General features: G+C 42.3%; 1 protein-coding gene across 2 annotated transcripts in view; it reads left to right on the top strand.

The window, feature by feature from the left end:
- The window catches only part of zc3h3 (zinc finger CCCH-type containing 3), a 73,037-nt gene that overhangs the window by 28,279 nt on the left and 22,214 nt on the right, over positions 1-22,544 (top strand). For both annotated transcript variants that reach the window (XM_032525376.1, XM_032525374.1), the window contains 2 exons: positions 9,092-9,224; positions 18,431-18,594. In XM_032525376.1, the coding sequence (XP_032381267.1) occupies positions 9,092-9,224; positions 18,431-18,594 (297 nt within the window). The remainder of the gene's footprint in view (positions 1-9,091; positions 9,225-18,430; positions 18,595-22,544) is intronic.

Genomic DNA, 22,544 nt, shown 5'->3' with positions numbered 1-22,544 from the left:
CCCGTCCTCCAAACACGGACACATGCTTGTGTGTCCCCCCAGCGGGCTTGTACATCACCTCCTCGTCTCTCACTCAGTGGCTGAAACAGAAGTTGCGGGTGTTCGACCGGCTGACTGGGGTCCATCACTCACTGGCCCCAAAGAATCAACAGGGTGATGGATGTGTCCCACTCTGGCATCTGCAACCAGAAGCTCAGTCCTGGTCTAAATCTACACCACTGAGCCACCTCTGCTCCGTGTGTGTGGGGGGGTGGGGGGTGCTTGGACTCACATACAGTACTGCAGGGCCCTGCATGTGTCTTTAACCCATCACTCAGTATTATAAAAGTCAACCAGCTCCTCTTTCTCAATATGACTTTATTCCAGTGCAAGAATGTTGTCAACCAAGATATGTAAGCACTATTTCTGGGTGTAACAACGCTTGTCAATTACAGTTCAGAGCAGTACAAGTCTGATGATGGCAGGTGAAGACTAGAGCTCCACCGAAACTACATTTTTAAAGCTGATACAGAAGAATTTAAAACAAAACATATTTTAGCCAATATGTTGTTTTTTTTGGACAGTATCAAGAGACAGTTTGTACTGAGGTATAATGGCCAAGCTGTTTCTAAATTAGCTTTAACATATCTGTGCCATTTTTTTGTTGAATGACATTTGTCATTTACGCCAAGTTGATACATACCTGATAAACCTGAAAATTGGCTGGTAAGATTAGCCAAAAAATTTAACTTAGATAGAATAGACAACTAAAACAGTAAATACAACCGCAACATATCACTGACAGTTTCCATTTCCATTGTCACACCTTGTAAAGATTGTGTCATAGTCAATACACAACATTAAAAACACAAAAAAAAAACTAAATCCGGAATAATAATAATTTAAAAAAAACAACTCCTCAGACCCATTGACAGCCTACTCTTTTGTCCACATGTCTTTTCCCTATTCTTTCCCCTTTCTCACTCACAGTCTGCCCCTCCCCCGCTCCCGGGGCAGCTTACTGGCTCTGGGGTCTTGACGTGTATCGCTCGGGGCAGAGGTTCACATCCCTTGTGGAATCTTGTGTTGCCCTTTAGGGATGCCCTCACTTAACCTTGAAGTGCCCCAATCACACTTTTAAAAGGTTTTGTGAGACATGCTTACCCCCCCCCCCCCCCCCCCCCCCCCCCCCCCCCCCCCCCCCCTCCCCCCCCAAGCTTTTCACTCTCTCGCAAATGTACACACACACACACCTACACTTTCTATACAGTACTCACAAACAGATGCACATATCACGTATGTAATAATCACAGTCCTTAAGTGGACAAAGCCCCAGGCTCTTCCACTTGATGCGTCTGATGGAATCTGCTGATTGACGGCCACAGTCATCCCTTCGCCCTAAACACGACACTGTGTGCTTGACACGCATGTCACTGGACACACATGGCGGATCCCAACCTGACGGATTCCTGATCACTTTGTCAGCTCTCCGGGGCGGGTTCAGGGTCAAGGTTGAGTTTGTAGGAAATATGTGTTTTCATCATGTCTTATTTACGTTATTGATGGTCTTTATGGCTACAGGAGCATACATACGGCTACTCTGGAAAAACACATGTAGGGGCTATTATCATTTAATTATTCATCAAGGATGTTGTCAAGTCTCCTTGCATATTATTCAACAATTGGAAAAAGACTTAGATGTGGAGTGTGCTCTCAACATGTGGACGTTATTTTATCTATTGGTTTAGATTATTGATTTATTTTTGAAAAGGTATGGGCCATCATTTTACCATAAACACTTTAAACCCCTCCACCACCCGCCCCGCCCCCCAAGGGATGTGCATCCAACGTTAAACACTGTAAGTGACTCTACTGTAAAAGTAATGTTGGACATTTTGGGAAATACTGTTTTTTTTCTTTTAATTTTAATTCCCGGAGGTATATGAGGAGATCAATAACACCTTCATGCATGAAAGTAAAGACAGGAGGTGATTAGCCTAGCTTAGCATAAAGACTAATACAAATAGAAATATAAGAATAAGAGTTTGTGGGTTTCTTCGGGGTTCGGTGAAGGGACACTAGTGTTAAGAATTTCAACTGATAACCAGTCCTGCTGCACACTGGCTCAAATTATTTCTAAAATCTTGTTTTCGTAGACCGCTAATACCCTGTTATTTCTAAGTATTGTTATCATATTCATTAGCCCTGTATATAAAATGGCCAAAGTCACAACCTACCAGCATGCATTTGTGTTTGTGTTTGCCTGTGTGTGAGGCCGAGTGGAAGAATTCCCCCTCCCCTGGTCAGCCTGAGGTTCCCTGGGTCAGCTGGTATATGTTACAGCTGATGGCTCCACTGCGATGATGGACGAGGCCGCAAGCCAGTAGCCCCCCTCCTCCCCATCATTACTTCCACCACCACCACCACCTCCCTCCTACCCAAAACACATACTTCTCTTTGAAAAATCAGCGGCACACTGGCTGAAAGGTTATGGCACACACACCCGGGGCCTCCTGTGTCAGTATGTGGCCCCACGCAGCCATCAGCCTGTCAGTCTGTGTCAACTCTTTATCCAAATACACCGTGATGGGGTCCCCGAGTACTCTCTAAAAGAGGTTAGCATGTCCATCACACAGAAATACATTATTAAATATAATTGTGTATTCTGTGGCGTCTAACTTGCCAACTAAGTGTTCATTTGACACAGTACAGAGCTGAAGAGCAGTTGATTACTATGTATCGACATTGGAAGTCTGAAGCCCTTATCAACGTATTTTTCCCATGACGATCATTTTTGAAAATCTTTTACAAAACTAAAATGTGACTTTTTTTCACAAGACATTTTTATTTCATGAGTGTGGAATTTCATTACAATAAATAGCCACAATGGTTCCCGCTTTGTGTGTTTCCTTCAATTATTTTAAAATAAAAAAAAACAAGCACTTGTGAATTATAAAACAAGTATCTTACCTTTTAATATCCGAGCCTATTTGCAGTACAAACCTTGCCAATGAGCTATGAGGACAAAAAAACAACACAAATTGTTTTAAATATCGTTCATTTATCGTTATCAAGGTGAAATGTGCAAGTGATTTTGATTTTAGGTCAGAATTACAGGATGCAGTATTAAAACCATAGCATGCAGTTCCCTGTTGGCAGCCCTAGTATTACCTAAAGGAGGTGTGTATTGTAACTTAAAGCTCCACAACTCATCAAATCTTAAGGTTCAATCAAATGACTGTGTAATGTTAAATGGATGTGTCACCTGTAGTGATCAACCCATAGGGAATTACCTCGGACTCTGCAGCTCTGTGGAGCTTGTAAACCTTTTGATTTTGTGGGACGTTTTACATTGAAAATGAACTTTTATTGATGGCGGTTCAATTTATCACATATTATTATATATTATATCGGTGAAGCTAAACTCTGCCGATTAAAACACATGTTAAAATATGTTTTATTTCCTATTTACTGGGTTAAATGTCTTATTTTGCATAGCTGCTGGATTCTCGCGCTATCATCAACATCATGTGATGTGGGGGTGTGGCCTTGACCAACTGCCACGTTGCTCGTTTGAAAGCCATGATGTCTCTCTCTCATGGGTGGGCCAAATTCTCTGGGCGGGCAAAGCAGAAAAAGGGGAGGTAATCTTTCCCCTTATGACCTCATAAGGGGCAAGATTCCAGATCGGCCCATCTGAGCTTTCCTTTTCTCAAAGGCAGAGCAGGATACCCAGGGCTTGGTTTACACCCATCACCATTTCTAGCCACTGGGGGGCCATAGACAGGCTGGGGGAAAGCATATTAATGTTAAAAAAACCTCATAAAGTGACATTTTCATGCCATTGGACCTTTAACAAATGTCAGCAGCTAACAGGAACTGAATGTGGACCCAAGCTATTTCCTAGCAATGTAATTCTGACCAAATGGTCCATAAGTGCTCTAGTTACGTATGTAACAAGCCCCGACATGGCACATTAATTGCACAAACGTTTTGTCCGACAGCAGGTCAGGGATTATAATTGCACCCACATCCTGCAGCAGGGAATCCAATGACCTTGTCTTTCATCTTGGAAAAAAAGAGGAAAGGACAAGGGTTTACATGCAGTAATGCCTCCAGCATTGATCTCCATCTGTCCTCAATTTCCATGAATCAAAATGTTAGGACTCATTCACATGCTACATCTCCTGCAAAGCTCACATTCTAGTACCATTCTCTAGGAGTACATGATGTACTCCAGTGAATTACGGGATGCAGAATTTGTTAAAACCGTGGCATGCAGTTCCCTGTTGGCTGAGTGGGCGCATCAAACTCTTTCAGAAAGTATCACTGGGTGTCAAACATGTAGAGATCATATTATCATAACCACGCTGGCTTCCAGCAGGCTATTAAATTGTGGTAACTCCCTTGTTAAGTCTGATGTTAGCATGGCACATGGAGCAGTGGGTGTCAGAAGATGAGCCCCAGGGGACGGCAGCATTGGGTGGCAGGGGGAACAGTCGCTGTCAATAACAAGATTTATTATCCATCGGATTGTGCCAGTGAGGGGGCAGACGGGGACCGCTGTTCCCTGGAATTAGCCGTCAGGTATGGAAGGGGGATCAGTGGGGGGATCCCTAAGATGACTGGGGACGGGGTGGGGGGCGAGGTGCAGTGGCTTGTCTGTAGCCCCAGTCAGAGGGCTGAGAGAGTGGCTGCCAACTTTACTCAAAGTCTAGTCCACGCCGCTTAGACGAGGCTCAGTCATCTTAGGGATGTCACTGTGGTTCACCACTCCCAGATCCACTTATATCACATAAGTGGATCTGGGAGTGTCACCGTACATTGGCTGTTTTATGTTGATAAAGCAGCGTCTACAGTGACTTGTTACGGGTTTTGAGTGTATTCCTCAGTTGGACTAAAAGAAGAGGATCAGACACGTTTTATATACACACACACACACACACACACACACACACACACACACACCACAAACACACACAACGCGCACACACACACACACCACAACACAAACACACACACACACACACACACATCTCTCGAGGATATAACCTTTGATTTTGTATTTGATTTTGTATTTGATTTTGTATTGTATTTGGTAGTTCACTAACACTGAATTGGGATACAATGGAGGTGAATGGAAACAGATGAACTGAGTCGGACAGGTTGTGAAACAATTCTTTGAGAAACAATCAGGAGATTTATCAATAATGATAATAAAACAAAACAGTTGGTTGCAACTCTGACCCAAACTATTTAATGTCAATTCATGTGGATTGGACAAGGGGCGGATATTTATCTATATGTATATCTGCTTAATCAGGCGCTGATACTGATCCGGCAGATCAACAAACTCCACTCACGCTTATTGTTTTGCATTCTCAGAAAGGGATATGTCTAAACTTAAGCCAATAAAAGACCAAAACTATCTGCATGGATAGTTTGACAGGAGGTGGGAAAGTATGTTGAACTAACCCTTTAATGTGGCTCTGAGGCTGGAAGGTACTCGCAGAAGAAGCAATGTTTGCAGCGCGTGGCGACCAGAGTAGATTATCTGTGCAGCGAGTCAGCGAGAGATGGATGGACAGTGTGTAGCTGCATGCGTCTGCAAACGCTGTCTTCACAGCTCAGGGTGCCACTTTGCCCCCCCCCCCCCCTTACAAGGCAGGCCACTGTCAAAGGTCTATTAAGGGAAGATTGAGACCCCAGGTGTATATATGTGTGTGAGTAAGTGTGTGTGTGAGCGTGTGTTCACATGCTCATTGGTCATGGTCCTATAGTAGAAGATTGAGACCCCATTGCTCCCAGAGCCACTCAACCAACACAACCTGCAGTGGTTTACAATCAGAGCAACACACGTCCATCCATCCTGCTGACACACACACACACACACACACACACACACACACACACACACACACACACACTAAGGAATAGCCCACCAACTGTACAGCTCACTATAGATGTCATTAAATAGTAGAAGAGGCAGAACAGCTGTGTGACAGCGGGTGTCATGATGTTGGGCCGAGGGTTTCCAGGCAGATTGAGGCACAGGTTAGGGATGCGGGGGGGGGGGTAACAGGGGTTGCAGGGTGGGAATCGCAGCAGCACCTTTGACAAGCCCTATTTGTCATCTGCTAGGACGCCCAAATAGCTCTGACTGCAATACGGATGGATTTTGGGAGAAAAAGTGACTACAAGCCAGGCAACTAATCCTGGACAAACCCCCCTCCCCACCGGCACCCACATACTCTCTCTCTCTTTTGTGTCTCTTTTCTTTTACTATGTTTTTTTTCTTTTCTTAACCCAACACACCCTTTTCACCCACATAACTAGCGATATGGTTGACATCGCTAACACTATATTAATAACTGTATTGTTTCTGAAGATAGTTTTATTTGTTTGAAATCACCAGCAATCTCTTATTTTCCTAGTTTTCTCATTTCAAAACCTCTCTGAAAACATTCTGGGATGTGAGTATCGTGGTAGTGTAGCTTAAAGGAATGATCAGACGTGTTTTAAACAACCGTTTCCGGAAAACACTTCCTTTGTGGAGGTGAAATAGAAAGTAAGTGCACATGAAATGTTGGTAATAACCCCACAGCCCACGCTGCACAGGAAACCTGTGAGTGTACAATGAAAGTCTGACAGGTATGACTGGCAACTGCGATGGATGTTTAAATTAAGTTTGTGCCGTATTTGATTGTTCTCCATATACATTTATTTAACCTAAGGGTTTGTTAGGGTTAGGGTTCCTGCAGGCTTTCTATACCACGCTAGAATGGCTTGTAACCAAGGTAACCAAGTTACACATTGTAGAACTTCAGACATTACCACAAAGTCATGAAATATGGGTGGCAGGGCACCTGTACCATCAAATGTTTTAACTTTTGTTTATATGTTTTTTTAAATCTGGTTTTATTGTTACTATTATTGCCACTGTGCATCACAACCCCAACTGGCACCGTCAGACACCGCCCACCAAGACTACAACACTGCTAGAACCTTCATACGTACTGTGTGTGTGTGTGTGTGTGTGTGTGTGTGTGTGTGTGTGTGTGTGTGTGTTGTGGTCCTAAACTGGCGTTTAGTTTTTGGCAGCCCACCCCAGCTCTTGTGATTGTTCAACAGTGAATGTTGTCGAGATGAATTCTCCAGCGATCCGAGCTGCATCCCGGCTGCAATAAACCAGCTTCTGGGTGGGGTGGGGGAGGAGAATGAGGGGGGAGTGGAATGTGTAGAAGTGGAAATCAAATCATTTTATTGTTTGTCACCGCGGCCCTCGTGGTCACGGTTTGTTATTGGACGCTAATTAAAACGGCCACTATCCCGACAATTGGCAATTAAAGACTTGTGTGAGAGGTGCTAGGAAATGAGCTCCTCATCGGGCGCATAAACTCATTCTTTATCCCTCTTTCACACCTCTCTTCACTCTGTCTTTTCTCTACTCATTAGGAAGACAGAGTGCTGTCACTGACCACCACAGTGAATGATTGGAACAAGTGGAAGAGGTAGTAGAGATAATGACATGCAAGATGGGGTTTTTTGGGGGGGGAGGGGGGAGGATAATTTAAATGAATACGGCGAGAAACTGATTTATGTTTCATTAAATCTTGTATTTTAGGCTGTAGGAGTGGAAGGTTTTTTACGTCTCCGTGAAGTAAGATGCAGCTTCTGCCAAATTAATTTACAAAAGGCTTTTTAGAAATGCAATTTTCCAAACTGTTTCCATGGACTGTGAACATTTGCTCATGAGATGTTCCCTGTATGTTGTATCTCTCTGCCTATATCTCGTCAGTTGACTATCTGTCCGCTAAAATGATATGTAGCACCAATTAAATGATGAATCTGGGAACATGGTGACATCTCTAAAAAAGATGTCAGATGGGTCAAGAAACACAAGCAGACGGGTTGTAATCAAACCCACAGGCTAGGCAAACTTAATTCTATCAACCAGTTGAGAATTTAAAAGAAAGGCTTAAAGAGTTATTAAAAATAAATGCATTTCATATAGCAAGCATAATAGAAAAATAGGGAGTTATGTGGATATGTATGTCATGATTCATTAAAGGTGCTGTTGAAAGGATTGTAATGATCCAGGACTTAGCCCACCAGATTGAACATCAACAACTTCTCAGTCCCCCCCCCCTTCTCTTACCCCCCATAATGGTCTCCTAATTCCCCGCCCCCACAAAGGAATGAATGCGTGTGCATGAGCAGGATTGACACGCAGTTAACACCCCCCCCCCCCCCCCCCCCCCGCCCTGATTGTTGCTCTGAACGGGAGCTGTGGATTTTGAAAATCACACTACAGGTTGTAGGTGGTGCCAGAGGGGCCAGCTTTTTTTTTTTTTTTTTTTTTATAAATGACCTGATTCATGTAGTTCTACGTGACCGTAGGGTCATTTTTCAGCAAATAGGGCATGACTAGAAAGTTTTATAAGGCTCACCCACTGCACCTTTAAGCTAAAACTGAACTTTCTCTCAACTTTGTATTTGACACAAACCTTCACAATTATTCACAATTGTCCTGCGTTTGGACCTCAGCAGAGAGGCTCTTGGCCCATGTAGTCCACGGTCATTGAACTGATGTGAACGGGGTTTTACAAAGCCCACAATGCAAACTCTATTCTTTGTGCGAGTACTTCAGCCAGCATAGGCCATCATAAAACAACATGATGGATACACAGCCAAATAAATAAATAAACTAAAACACTTGTCCTCCCTTTTTTTCTATTCTGATCTCTCTGCTCTTGCGCCTCTTCTGATGGATCTGTAAAATGTTATAACGAATGAGACTTAAAGTGAGGAGGAGGGAGCGAGGCCAGGCAGGAGGGATGAAGGCAGCGAGGAAAGAGACAAGAGGAAATGATTTATTAGGCTCATAAAAATTCTTCCTTTGTTATTCCCCCTCATTTTTATATCTGAGGCTTATTAAAGAGCACACCTGCCAGAGTCCTCAGATAAACCTGTGTGTGTATGCACGGTTGTATGCACTCACTATGTGCATTTGTTCACATACCGACTGGACGCACAACTATTGTTTCTGTGTGTGTGATCAGATTTTAATTTGCAGACTTTCATGCTGATCTGCAAACTTTGCCGTCCTCAGGTCCCGCCGCCTCCTCCCAGCGGGTGTTCAGGACCCGCTACAAGATGGTGACCCGCCCGAGCTCCAGCACCCCACACGCCCTCCACTACAACCCCGCCCTCTCCTGGAGAGCCAAGAGGATCCAGTCTGCCAGGTAGTCCACATTAACAAAGACAAATACACACACACACACACACCTCCTGCAGGTCAGTCTTTAATGTGTCCCAATTTCTAATATCCTCCAGTGCAGAGCAGCGCCCTGTCTTTTAATGTCACTCGTGTGCAGCATGAGTGAAGAGGTTAGAAATTTATGGCGCTCATTTTTACACAGTAGATAACCCAGAGAATAAACCACTGTGCTCCTCACATTAATTTACACCAGCAGGGGAAGCGTCTCACTCAGAACAGATACAGAAAGAGAGAAAGTGTGGGTGGCTCTGTTTCTTAATGTCACTGCATTTGTCTCTTTTGCATGTGTGTGTGCTGCCGCTCGTCCCTGTGTGTGTGTCTAAGAAGCATAGTGTGTTATTGTGTAAAATTATTGATAATGCTTAGCTACATTTGAACCACATAACATCCAGCAATTTGTTCTGTCTCCTTCATCATTTTCACATCTAATCCACCAATGACTTGATTACAGTGATAAGTACTTTGAGTAACACAGTATTTGAAATAGTGCTGCAACTAATGATTTATCTCAGTATTGGTTACATTTTGATTTTTTGTCACAGAAGTAGTCTCAAAAATGTCCTAAGACCAACCAAACCAAAATTTCCTAAAGCCCAAAGTGACATCTTCAGATTTCTTGTTTTTAGAGCCCAACCAATACGAATATTTGATTATTTAAACATCCGATATGCCGATCTATCGGCCGATATTTATTTAAAAATTAAATAAATCCAGAAACGCGTTACAAAACATAAACAGATTTCCCCAACATATGTTATTTGTAGTTATTTATGAGTTCACACTAAAATAACATGATAATAATTAGTCTTATTGTCACCTTAAAACAGAGGAGCATCAAAATATATTAAAGGTCTGTTAAATAAAATGTATAAAAATACAAATCTAAGATATGAAACTTAAAGTCCTTTGAACAAAAAGACATCAGACCTTTTGGGGTCTAAATCATACAAATCTCACTGAAACAGATATGGTATGTCAGGTATGTCAACATTAATATGAAGCGTATTGAAAGATTGATGACAAATGCCTTACTTTGTGTACAGATGAAGAAATATACTGTAAAATGTAATAAATGTGCACGAGGAAATGCTAGATCTTGATGAAGTAATGCTATCAGTACATTGACACATAATTTACCAGCCTGTCTTATATTATATAACCATACATGACTTAAACATATATAGTATATATTTAGAAGTTTTATGGTGTCTTGCCAGCAAATCCAGAGCAGTCTCGAAAGGTGTGAACTACAAGCCTGTAGTTTTTTTAGCTTTTGGCCACTTAAGCCACACCCTCCTGGTCATCCAGCCTTCTCATGATGGTTGTCCCTTGTGGTAGCTTGGTAGGACTGTGGTAGGACTTTGGGGGGACAGTAGGCCCAGATCTTTTTGTGTGTGGCCCCATGTGTTCCTGTGTCCCTCAGAGATCAGTTTAAAGTTATTTAAACTTCCTGCTGTGGTCTTTTTGGTTAAAAATTAGGGTTACCCGTATGGTGGGCCCAACATACTTTATTTAAAGGTATTTTTGTGTGATATGACTGGTTGTGGGGATGAGGTCTTCTCTGAGGGCAGTGAGTTAATTATTGGGTTACAAACATTCATTTAATGCCCTTTTCATGGCTGTATTACTACAGTTTCCCCCCGCAGTGGTTCAGTACTGTTTGAACCGGGGTGTGAAAGCTCTGAACAGGTTGTTGTGGTGGGTTTTGATGATCTGTTAATGTGTAGAGTATTAACAGGAAGCTCTTCCTGGAAACTGACTTTGGTATGACTAGACTGTCACACATGGGTTGAAAAGTAGGGCCGCACCACAAGAGGAAAGTATCTAAATGCGGTTTGATTCACGATGTTGGAGGGGATGATCATTTCTGGGTCATTAGTCTTGTTTTCATTAAAACATGTTAAAATTAGAATGATTACAGTGTGATTCAGAATGGTTTGACCCAAATTCTGATCCTTTAACACATTTCTCGATACAACTGTGATTGTATGTGCAGCCCAGGTTGAACGTAGTATGACTGCTTGATTCCCGGTCCACATGTGACCACCACAAAAAACTAAATTCCACGCCCTCCCATTATAATGCAGTTGCATCAAAATCTCAGAGGCAGATATCACAAAACATCAGCATGTGCGAATAATTACTGCTGTGTTGAGTCCAAATGTTTTTTTTTTGTAATTAGGACGAACCTACTCTTTACGCCGTCTTTGGGTTGCATATGTTTGGCTAGCTGTTTCTAATTAAAGCATTTGGGTGCTTTTGTGCGTTTTGTGTTTTGCCAGTGTGCTTTGGTTCATTTGTGTAATCCAGATTTGGTGAGACAAGAGGGGCCTGGACTGAGTCTGGACTCAGCCTCTGGTGACTTATTACAATTCATTTAGCTGCTGCAGTAAATATTGATTCATCAAGGGATTTTCAATTTGAGCCCCGTGACATGTTGTGAAATATCACCAAGTGTGTAGAAGTGAGAAAAGAGATAGGGAGGGAGGGGGACAGGTCGGGTCCCCAGGGATGGTGGATTACCCCCCCACACCCACCCATGCACTCCTTTCTCAGGCTTATCTATCTGTTAAACTCCACAGGCCCTCCACTTTTATCCGTTTGAAGCTATTGAGTGGAGCATGAGCTCATATTCTCTGCTCTTAACCACTGTGAGTGCTGCTCTTCATCTTTGGCCTATCAGCCCCACTGATCCCTGTCCTCATATGTTTTAAGCTCTTATCTCTGTGCCTGCACATAGCTGAAGCCCTCACTCAGGGCCTTGCATCTAAAAAAAAAACCCAGATCCAGCCTTGCATGGTGGTCCAGCGGTTCTGGGTAGCCTGTATGGATTTGGTAGGACTTGGGCGAACATCAATTTTAAAGTTAAATCAAAATCAAACTTTTAAGATGATCAACAACAACTGAGATGCTCTGAGTAACATTATGCTGTAATAATATTTTTTTTTTTACCAATTTAATAACAATATTTAATATACATTATATCACAAATGGCAAATGTATGCAAGATCAAACGTAGAGGAAAATAAAATGGCATTTTCACACCCCACGTTCCAACTCTACCGTCTAAACCCTTTCAACCAGCTAGCCCCAGACATTTCCCCGCATCCCGGCCCACAGGAAGAGAGGTTTCGCTACCCAGCATGCTCTGCTCCTACCTGTTTTCAGCCGTAACGAGCGCGGCGGGTGATTTAGTGCCGGGCGGCGGTTTGAAGGAGCGAGGGAATCGGCTGCTGTATTTCAACCCCCGCCACCAGAAAATAGATATAATCTCAACATTAACTCCATTAATAGTAGCAGGAGTTGAATTAAGAAAGCCGTAAAGCATGCACACTGAAGGATAAATTACAGCCCAGCCCTCCCTCCATCCCTCTCACACCCTCCCTATTTTTCTCTCCGTTTTCCCTTCTTTAATGCTCTATTCCCATGTGTTTGCTCTGTTGCTGGATTTTGTTTTTGTTTTCTCTCTTTCTATCAAATAAGATGTAATAGGACTTTTATTTTGTTACATCGTACATTTGTAATCGCATGTTTGGAATCATCTAACTATTATCCTAATTTGTTGGCTTCTACTTGATTCTATTTTTTTACTTTGCATAAGGGTCCAACACGGAGGGACCCTTTACCCACAAATAACTATGCAATTTTTGGCCGTACACACACACACACACACACACACACACACACACACACACACACACACACACACACACACACACACACACACACACACACACACACACACACACACACACACACACACACACACACACACACACTCTCTCTCTCTCTCTCTCTCTCTCTCTCTCTCTCTCTCTCTCTCTCTCTCTCTCTCTCTCTCTCTCTCTCTCTCTCTCTCTCTCTCTCTCTGTCCAGGCGCTCATCTCCTTTAGTGCTTCAGTATCGATCAGTACAGGATGTAGGAGACTGGGCAATAAAGTAAAGCAGTGCTCTTCTTCACTTCTCTCCTCCTTTTCCCGCATTCACTCCCTCATTCATCCCCTTTTATACCCCAATTCATTCATTTACTCATTACTTATCACATTAGTCATCTACCTGTCACCTGCACTTGTTGTGATCCTCCTCTGCTGCTGTTCACACTGTACGCTACACAAATTCTGTCTGGGTTGCTTCTTACCCTCACAAAGGATTTTGTTCATCACAGTTGTCTCCCTTCAAGTTGGATTTGATAGGATTGTGATGCGTAATGACACTGCTTTGGATTCCTTTAAGTGCCTAAAGAAGAGCAGCAGTTCTTACCGCTGGAATTAGCCAGATGACTGTTTTTGCTGTGCTCCGTTTCAAGGGTAACTGTTTCCCCAATATGAGCTTACTAATGCTTGGGTTGCAGACAAATAGACAAGGGCAGCATTATTCGGAGCAGTCGCGCGACCCTCCAAATTCTTCGCTGTCACTAAAACAAAAGTCGGATCATTCATCAACAGCGCCCGTAGTGCTGAATCGCCCTCTCCTTTATCTGTGCACTGCATGGTCAGAGCAGTGCGCACACACACACACACACACACACACACACACACACACACACACACGTATGCAGACTAGTCACAGGGGAGTTTCTGCCTGCCCTTTCCCCCCTCCTTTATTTCTGTCTTTTCTCAACATTATTTTACCTTTTCTTTTTTGGAGGTTTTACTGTAACCTCCAGTCGTTGTCTTTATGTTGTACATTCACAACTTAAAATGTACTTTGATTTTACTTAAGTACAAAGTTAGTTGAGAAATAAAGCGCCAAAAAACAGAACTGCCAAACATTCTCTGCTTTCAGCTGATCTAACGTCATGATCTTCTTTTCTCTCTGTATCATTGTGATTAACCCTCCTGTTGTCCTCGGGTCAAATTTGACCCCTTTAAAAAATATCTATATCTGAAATATTGGTTTCTTTTTAACTAATTACCACAAAAAATGGATTGGATTCCTTACAACGCACTTTGCAAATACAATTTATCACTTTTCTTTCCTGACTAAAATGTTTGTTCTTCTGATCTCAACTACTAGTCAGAGTAATTCTTTTTTTCTGCTATTTCTGCTTTTTTAACTCAAATATTAGGTATAATTCTATATAAATGAGGTTTATTGACCATGAATTCCAAAAAGTTGGTGTTAGTGAAAACTAAAAAAAAAAGTCTGTAAAAGGGTGGAGCCCTCAAGGTGGAGCCGACAACAAACCAGCTATTAAGATAACTGAAATAACACCATGTCAGCTTCCAAAGATTTTTTTTATTCCTCTAATTAATCAACTTAGCATGGGTATGTAAACTTATACAAGCCACTGTATCCCCCTGCAGGCCTCACCGGGAACAGGCCAGGGAGAGCCGGAGACGGAAAGAAAATAAAACACAAACTCCTTTTTAAATAATGCTGTGTGACCTTTGTGATAGTTTGAGTTTGATGGCGCTTCCACCGTTTGGTTCTGTTCTGTCCTTCCTCTCCTCCTCTCTCATTGCCGCCACATTACCTTGGACAGTTGTGGTTCAGTGGTAGAACGGAAGGTCGGTGGTTCGATCCTCGGCCCTGCAGTTTCATGTTGAAGTGTCCTTGGACAAGACACTGAACCCCGAGTTGCCCCTGATGCTCCGGCATAAACATTCACACACAGTGTAAATCTGTGTGTGTGTGTGTTTATCTGATGAGCAGGTGGCACCTGGTACGGCAGCCTTGGCCACAGTGTGTGAATGGTGAGTGGTTCCTGTATGATGTAAAAGTGCTTTGAGTAGTCGTTAAGACTAGAGAAGCGCTAAATAAGAACATTTACATTTACATTACCTTATTGTGGAGGTAATCTGCTCCTACAAAGGCAGTTTTCACTAATGGTGTTCGACCTGAGGGTGAAACTCATTCACATTGTAGTATGTACAGTCCGACAGAAGTCTGAGAACTTCATCTGTGCACAAATGAGGCTTACAGCACACACTGACTGAACAAATCCGATAAATAAAAACACTATTTGTACAGTTGTATTTAATATGTGCTTATTTCTTCATGTTAACAGTGCTTTATACCTGGCAGTCTATTTTGACTTTTTACTTTAACTTTACTTTACTTTATGTCTGTTTGCTTTTATACTTGTACACCAGGGGTGTAGTGCTGCCAGAGCGCACTGGAACCACGCTCCACCACTCTTTTTTCAGTTTTTCCAAATGAGGGCATAGTATATTCTCAGTTTGCATAATTCCATTAAAAGTCACTTTTTTTAAAGGTGCCCTGCCACACAAAACCGTTTTTATTTGCATTTTTTGAAAAATGTTAAGTCCATATGTGTGTGAATGTGAAAATGAACTGCTACCTCCTGTCAGCTCTAGCCACTGAAAGAAATAAGAGGAGAAATAGGACCAATTACAACAGCTGGTCAGTCCGATATCATGTTGCCTGACCTCATTAATATTCATGAGCTGGCCCAGTTGCGCTGGGTGAAGGATACTGATAGCCAGGCCTTCATTGGCTAGCTGTTAGCTAATCAGAATCAAGCATCTTAGCTCATTGAATATTAAGGAGAACTGGCTCAAATGGAGCTGAGTCTTCTACAACAACAAGGAAACAAGGTTACCACGTTACAGAGTCCATGGTAGAACATTACCACAGAGTCATGAAATGCGTGTGGCAGGGCACCTTTAAAGCACAAGTGCATGTCATGCAAGACAAATAAAATGAAAAAAATAATGTAATGGTCCTAATTGTCACATTGACATTGAAGTTGTGTTGATAATACACAAAAACATTCCACCTTAACAGTAGCTGCTGGCGGTAGCCTTCGAAATTATTTTTTTCTCAGTTTATAGCTAGTAAAGATGGCAAAGCAGCAAAAACATCCTTCTTATTTTACAGGTATAGTTGACAAATGTATGTAAACTTGCCTCCGTAGCAACAGTGGGTAAATAACCTTCGTAACAAGCCAAAACAAATAGCACTACCCCCCGGTTTTACACATTTTGTTTAAAACACTTGCGTGTTCTTTTCATATCCAGTGTGGTTGTGAATCTTCGCAGGCGTTATTCGTGGAAAATATGTCGAACAATCGCATATATCGACTGCCATCAACAATACCTGGCAACAATAATGAACAACTGCATTTTGATGTGATATTTATTTGAAATGGAAGCACTACACTGTAACAAATTTTACGTACAATTTCCAGTAACTTACTGGTAACAATTGGCCAGATAAGTTGCTGTGAATTCTTTTTACAGTAAAGATACCATACTTCCATTTACAGTATTTTTATGTATTTACTGTAAAATACAAAACAATTAAACACAAAAAAATACAGTAGTTTACTATTTACAGTACTATAGTGGCTATATTGTGATTTTTTTTTTTTTCAGTAATGCTTTGACTGCTGTGATTTCAACTGTAATACTTAGACTACTGTGATGTTGTCATGTCGACAAGGTTGTAATGTAACTTTACAGCATTATACTGTAAAAATCATATACAGTAGTGTTACTGTGAAATCAAAAGTAAATAACTGGAGATTTCACAGCCGTTCTTTACAGTGTACAGATCAGCAGAACAATGACTCTGATGTTCACACTCCAACATACGAACCCAGGGGGAAAACATCCAGACTGGGTGTTACACCCCCGGTCGGTCCCCCCCAGACTGCATCCCTGTGTCAGGGTTAACTGCCGTCTGTGTTAACTGTTCATGTCATATCCCCATTAACCTCCATTGTGGCTCCCCAGGCCGCCCGGTCCTTGTTTAAGCCTCCCTGGGTGGCAGTCAGCGCTCCAACATTAGCCTCCATTACAGCTCCCCTGGCTGCAGTTGCCCTGTGTAGGGCAGCCACTGATCTTGTGAAAAGGAGTGTCTGTGCCGCTGAGTTATGGCGCGCAGTCAGGTAGACCGTGTACATAAACGTAGCTGATGGCTGATATTCGCTCTATTTTTTTACTTATTTGCAGCAGAGCAGCAGCTCTCCGCCGGCGGCAGAGTGTTAAGCGGCCGTGTCAGTTGTTTCGTGCGCGCTGTGCATTCGGGGTAACCCTCTCTTTTCTCTGTAATGGGAGGCATGAACTCTCGCTCTAAACCCATTTCCAGCCCATCTGAAATACGGCAGCAAATTACCTCCAGCGGCACACTGCACAGCAGCCCCAATCCGCCCCAAATAGAAGTGACAGGACAGCGCAATTTATCGCCATAACCCCTGCACCGCCCCACCACCACCCAGCAGCCTCATACACACTGCAGGATTGCACGTACAGCCGCCCCACACATACACAAGTCTACTAAGTGACTTCTGAATGCGGACCATGTGTGTGTAGAGAGGCCCTGTCCCTGTGATTGTATGTACTGTACATACTGTAGCAGGGGTGTGTGTGTGTGTGTGTGTGTGTGTGTGTGTGTGTGTGTGTGTGTGTGTGTGTGGTCTCTTCTCTCCAGTGTAGGGGCCAACCTCGCTGCTCTGGCCCCCTGCCCTGCCTATTATCTCATTGATTTCCTCCTCTCCTCTTTTCAATTCTCTCCATTTCCACACCGCCGTCCTTTCCATTAGAGGAGCAATTTAACAGAGTGCTGTGACATGGGAGAGAGAGAGAGAGAGAGAGAGAGAGAGAGAGAGAGAGACAGAGAGAGACAGAGAGAGACAGACAGAGAGACAGAGAGACAGAGAGACAGAGAGACAGAGAGAGACTAGAGGATGGGAAACAAAGTGAGGAGGGGAGATATAGTGAAAGAGCTTGAAGGAAGACAGGCAAAAGAGGTGTGGAACTGAGGGAGGGATGAGCAGATAATATTGTCCCACCTCAGAGAATGGCACGACATGTTTCACACATTTTCTAAACTGAGTCAATAATAATATCATAATTAGGCAGCTTGGTTGTGGGTAAAACAACTCATCATCACTATTATTTTGATCAATACTGAAATCACACTAATACTCATAAATAAGAGTTTACTTGAAAATGTAATGTTCAAAATAAACGTTTTTCTCAATTCTAATCCTTAGGAGCCAGAATAGTAATTGTGATAAAAATGTGAATAATTGCACAACCCAATTTCTAATCATTCAAAGTTGTAATAAAACACAATTGTCCTTTTTAAGTGAATAACTTTATATAATAACTTTTAAGTTTATTTTAATATGAGTTCCAAAAGCTATTTTCTTATTCCTCTTTTCATTTATTCATTTTCATCTTCTGTCCCTCTTCCTCTCAGGAGTTTCCTCCAGAGCCGCCTGCGAGCTCCCCACGACAGACACCCGTCAGCCAATCAGCACTGGAGGGGCAGCAGCATGTGCTGGATTCGTGGTTCCCTGTTCCAGGTGTCAGCCAATAAGCTGTCCCGCACCGTGGCCTCCAACATGTCCATCAACCGAACAGGTACTCTGACCGTCACTGTAATGGTCTTTGAAATCTCTGGGAGTTTTTGGTGTGCAGTCCCACTTGTGGCGCTACATCTAGTTCATTCTCCATCAAAGACGACAATTACAGGACTGGACATTTTTAATTTGAATACTCATCAAGAGGAACGGGGGCTCATTGGTTGTTTGCGTGGGTTTCCTCCCACCATGAAGACATGCATGCCATGGAACTCCTGCCAATGCCTTTTACTAATTTAATGACACATTGTGCACCGGACTATGGATGCCCACTGCTCTTAATAAGTTAGGATGAGTTAAATACGGAGGATGCTTTTTTTTATTTATTGTGTCAAATCACAACAGGAGTTATCTCAGGACACTTTAGTGATAGAGTAGGTCTGGACCACACTCTATAATTTACAGAGACCCAACAATCTCCCCCCACCCAATTTTAGCAGTTGGTATTTCCTTGTATGTGTATATTCACTTGGCAAATAAAATAATGATTATATATAATGTCAGTGTGTACAGAGTCCAAAGTGCAATGCCAAAACTTAAAGGAGAATTCCGGTCAATTCCAACATGTAGCTCTGTTTAGAAATTTGGAGCGCTGTCAGTAGAGAGAGAAACGAAACCAATCGGTTCTGCCGACACCGAGTTATCCTCCTGCTAGAGTTAGCACCCAACAGGCTGAAACAGGGCAAGTTTTAAATGTGATTCTAGCCTCTGAACATGTTCAAAATGTCATTAAAAGTGCCAACCCCTGTGAAGTGAATCGGACTGCTGTAGATGTGAAAGAAATGCATGGAAGTTGTGCTAATTCGGCGGTGTTTAGTTCCTGTGTTGAGACGGCAGTTAGAAAGCTTAGGGACCGTCTACAAACTACAACACAGAAAAGAGATGAACAAAAAATATGTAGGCTATCAATTTAATGATTAAATAAGGTAGTGTCTCCAAACTTACCTCAATTATAACTTGTCTCCTGCTAGTTGTACTACAGCACTTACATTTAAAAAATAAGCATATGCTTATTTATTTTTTTTAAATATGTTTTGATCTCTTTTCGGTGTTGTAGTTTGTAGACGGTCCCGAAGCACTCGCAGTATCAACACAGGAACTAAACACAGCTGAAATAACACAACTTTCATGCATTTCTGTTACATCTACAGCAGTCACATTCACTGTGTTCACTCTGATGGAATCACTGCACATGTGTAGGCACTTTTAATGACATTTTGAACATGTTTAGAGGCTAAAAACACATTTAAAACTTGCCCTGTGAAAGCCTGTTGGGTGCTAACTCTAGCAGGAGGATAACACGGTGTGATTGGTTTTGCTTTTCTCTCTACTGACAGCACTCCACATTTGCAAACAACAGACCTACATGTTGGAATCGACCTGAATTCTCCTTTAACAAAATACAAAACTTTTAAATGTTGAGTAGCTGTACAAGAACGTTGCCTGGATACAGAACTAGTCTCAACTTTGTAAAATGTTAATCTAAATCAGGAGCTGTCGGACCAAAGAATAAGCAAACAGGAGTATGAACCTGACCCGTTATTTAATGCTGGCATTTGATGGTCAGTGCGAGGAACACAATTCAGTCCGTACCAAAAAATTGAGGTTTAATGCCCTGCCGTATTCTGGACTGCAAGTGCAGGGCAGTAAGTCTGTGTGCACCCCCGAGGTGATAAAGGAGTGTTTATTCATGTTTGTGGCTGCAGCTCGGCCCACATGCTCTCTAATAGACTTTCAGGAGCTAGCTGGATTTTGCCATCTGAAATAATAAAGTTGTCATCTGTCAGAGCAGAGAGGGGGAGGGTCCGGAGAACCGGACGGTGCAGATTAAAGCCCGGATCTGCCTCTAGCTCCTTCCCACTTCTCTCATACACATTCTGGAGCAACTGCACCTGCAGGTGAAATGTAAGCCCTCCAATCTGTTAGACTCGTGACCGGCATCCCAACAAACACGTCCATGCTCCCTGCAGAAACACACCTCCGGTGTCTTCCAAGTAGGACTCGTGATTTTTACATCTTCCCGTCTCCAAGCTTCACCTTTGTTCTTGGTGTGGAGCCACCAGCCTGTAATTTTGTACTGCTTAAATCGCACCAGAGAGAAGCACGTGATGAGAGCCAGCTGCCAAAAACTGTTCCAAAATTAGACGTCTGAATAAGATCAACTGTCATCTGTAACGTCAACCTGCTTGTCTCCTTGTCCTCTTCTCAACTCCTCTCATGGCCTCCAACAACCCTTCACGTTCACACGCACGCTCGCCCGTACACACACACACACACACACACACACACACACACACACACACACACACACACCTTTCCCTCCCGTGTTTGTGCAGAGCACTGGGTACATAGTGTTTGGACGTCACGTTTGACTTTGGCACCAATGTGTCAAACCACCACAGTATAAATAACCAGGCACATGTCAGGTTGTTATTGAATCTGGCCGCACAAACACACACTCACACAGCTTCACTTCTGTCATATCTAATTAACTAAATAGTATTTTATATAATTATATAAATGTTTATTTTTATTTTAGAAAAGACCAAAACTGACCTTCACTCTCCTTTCAAAAGTGTATCCATGTCTTCATCACCATGCCAAACTAATTGCTTGTAATTTTGTGGTAACATTTCACAACATAAGTCCGTTATGAGGAGTTAATGCACTGTAGGACTTGCTCAAATTGCTCCTGGATATTGTGTCATATTAGTAATATTGGTAAAGGCAAAGTGTAAAAACATGCACAGCTGCAGATTAGTTAAACTTAAAGGTACAATATGTTACATTTCTGCATTAAAATGTCTAAAAACGGTATAATATATATTCTTTTTTGAGTTTTGTCCCAAATCCCAAATGTTTCCACCAAACTGCAAACCCAGAGAAATCTGTTATTTTATTTCTGACACGAGACCGTATTTATTGATACATATCAATATCGACCCAACGTTACTACAATGTGCTGGTTGACAAGTAGCTAACGTTAATGGTAATGCTTGGTGGGTAACATTATAAGGTTACCACATCATTCACACGCTCATAAAGTTATGTTTAGTGTGATCATTTTGTCCACAGATAACAGCACTGGGCTCACCCACGAAAAAGTTCACCAGTAACATTAGCTGTATAGATAGATGACTGATCTAATGCTAATTTAGCCAGCTAGCACTACCCCGGTGCGGAGAGACTTGAGTCGGGATGACAGCTGACTACAGGCCCAGGACATATAGTTACCGTTAGCCCCCAGCCAGCTAACAGCAAGCCACTATCAATACACAGCAGTCCGAACCTGGCCAGCCCTTAACTGCCAGGTGCTAACGACGCTAACGGCATTTTAATGTAGCGTCAGGAAATAGACCCAGGCACCCGAGTCATAACAGCGTCTTTCCATAACGTTAGCTTCTTCTCTGCAAGCACTTTTGGTGTTTGTGCCGAAAATCTCCTCCCTGCCGAATTTCTCCCCTCTTTGTGTTAAGCTGTCTTTACAGATAGCTAAGTTAACCTTACAAAAGGTGGGGAAAGCACAAAAATGAATAGTTAAGATTACATCCCAGTGAAGTGAAGATTACATCCCCGCAAATGTTGAAGTAAATATGTGGTGTGTACTTGTATCTGTGCTTTAAAATAGAACGTTTTCAGTTCTTGCACGCTAATCAGCCCAAGCGACATTAATAAAAAAAAATTAAAAAAAAGATCCTACATATTGTCAACAATTAATGGTCAATTTATTAGAAATGTGCGCTCCAGTAAAAAATGACACAAAGCACATCATGGAGACCAGTGCCATGTGAGTAGCATGTTAAACTTGGGTTATCTGTGTGTAATGTCAATAAACCAAAATGACGACAAATCTGATTATTACTATTAAAATGAAAAAATAATAAAGAAACAAATAAATTAAATTGACTTGAGCCTAAAATGACGTGGGTGAATTTAATAATTTGTAAAAAA

The sequence above is a fragment of the Etheostoma spectabile genome, chromosome 9 (assembly GCF_008692095.1).
Source record: "Etheostoma spectabile isolate EspeVRDwgs_2016 chromosome 9, UIUC_Espe_1.0, whole genome shotgun sequence".
Classification (NCBI taxonomy): domain Eukaryota; kingdom Metazoa; phylum Chordata; class Actinopteri; order Perciformes; family Percidae; genus Etheostoma; species Etheostoma spectabile.
Note: the sequence above shows the minus strand (reverse complement) of the source record. Positions and strands in the feature narration are given on the sequence as shown.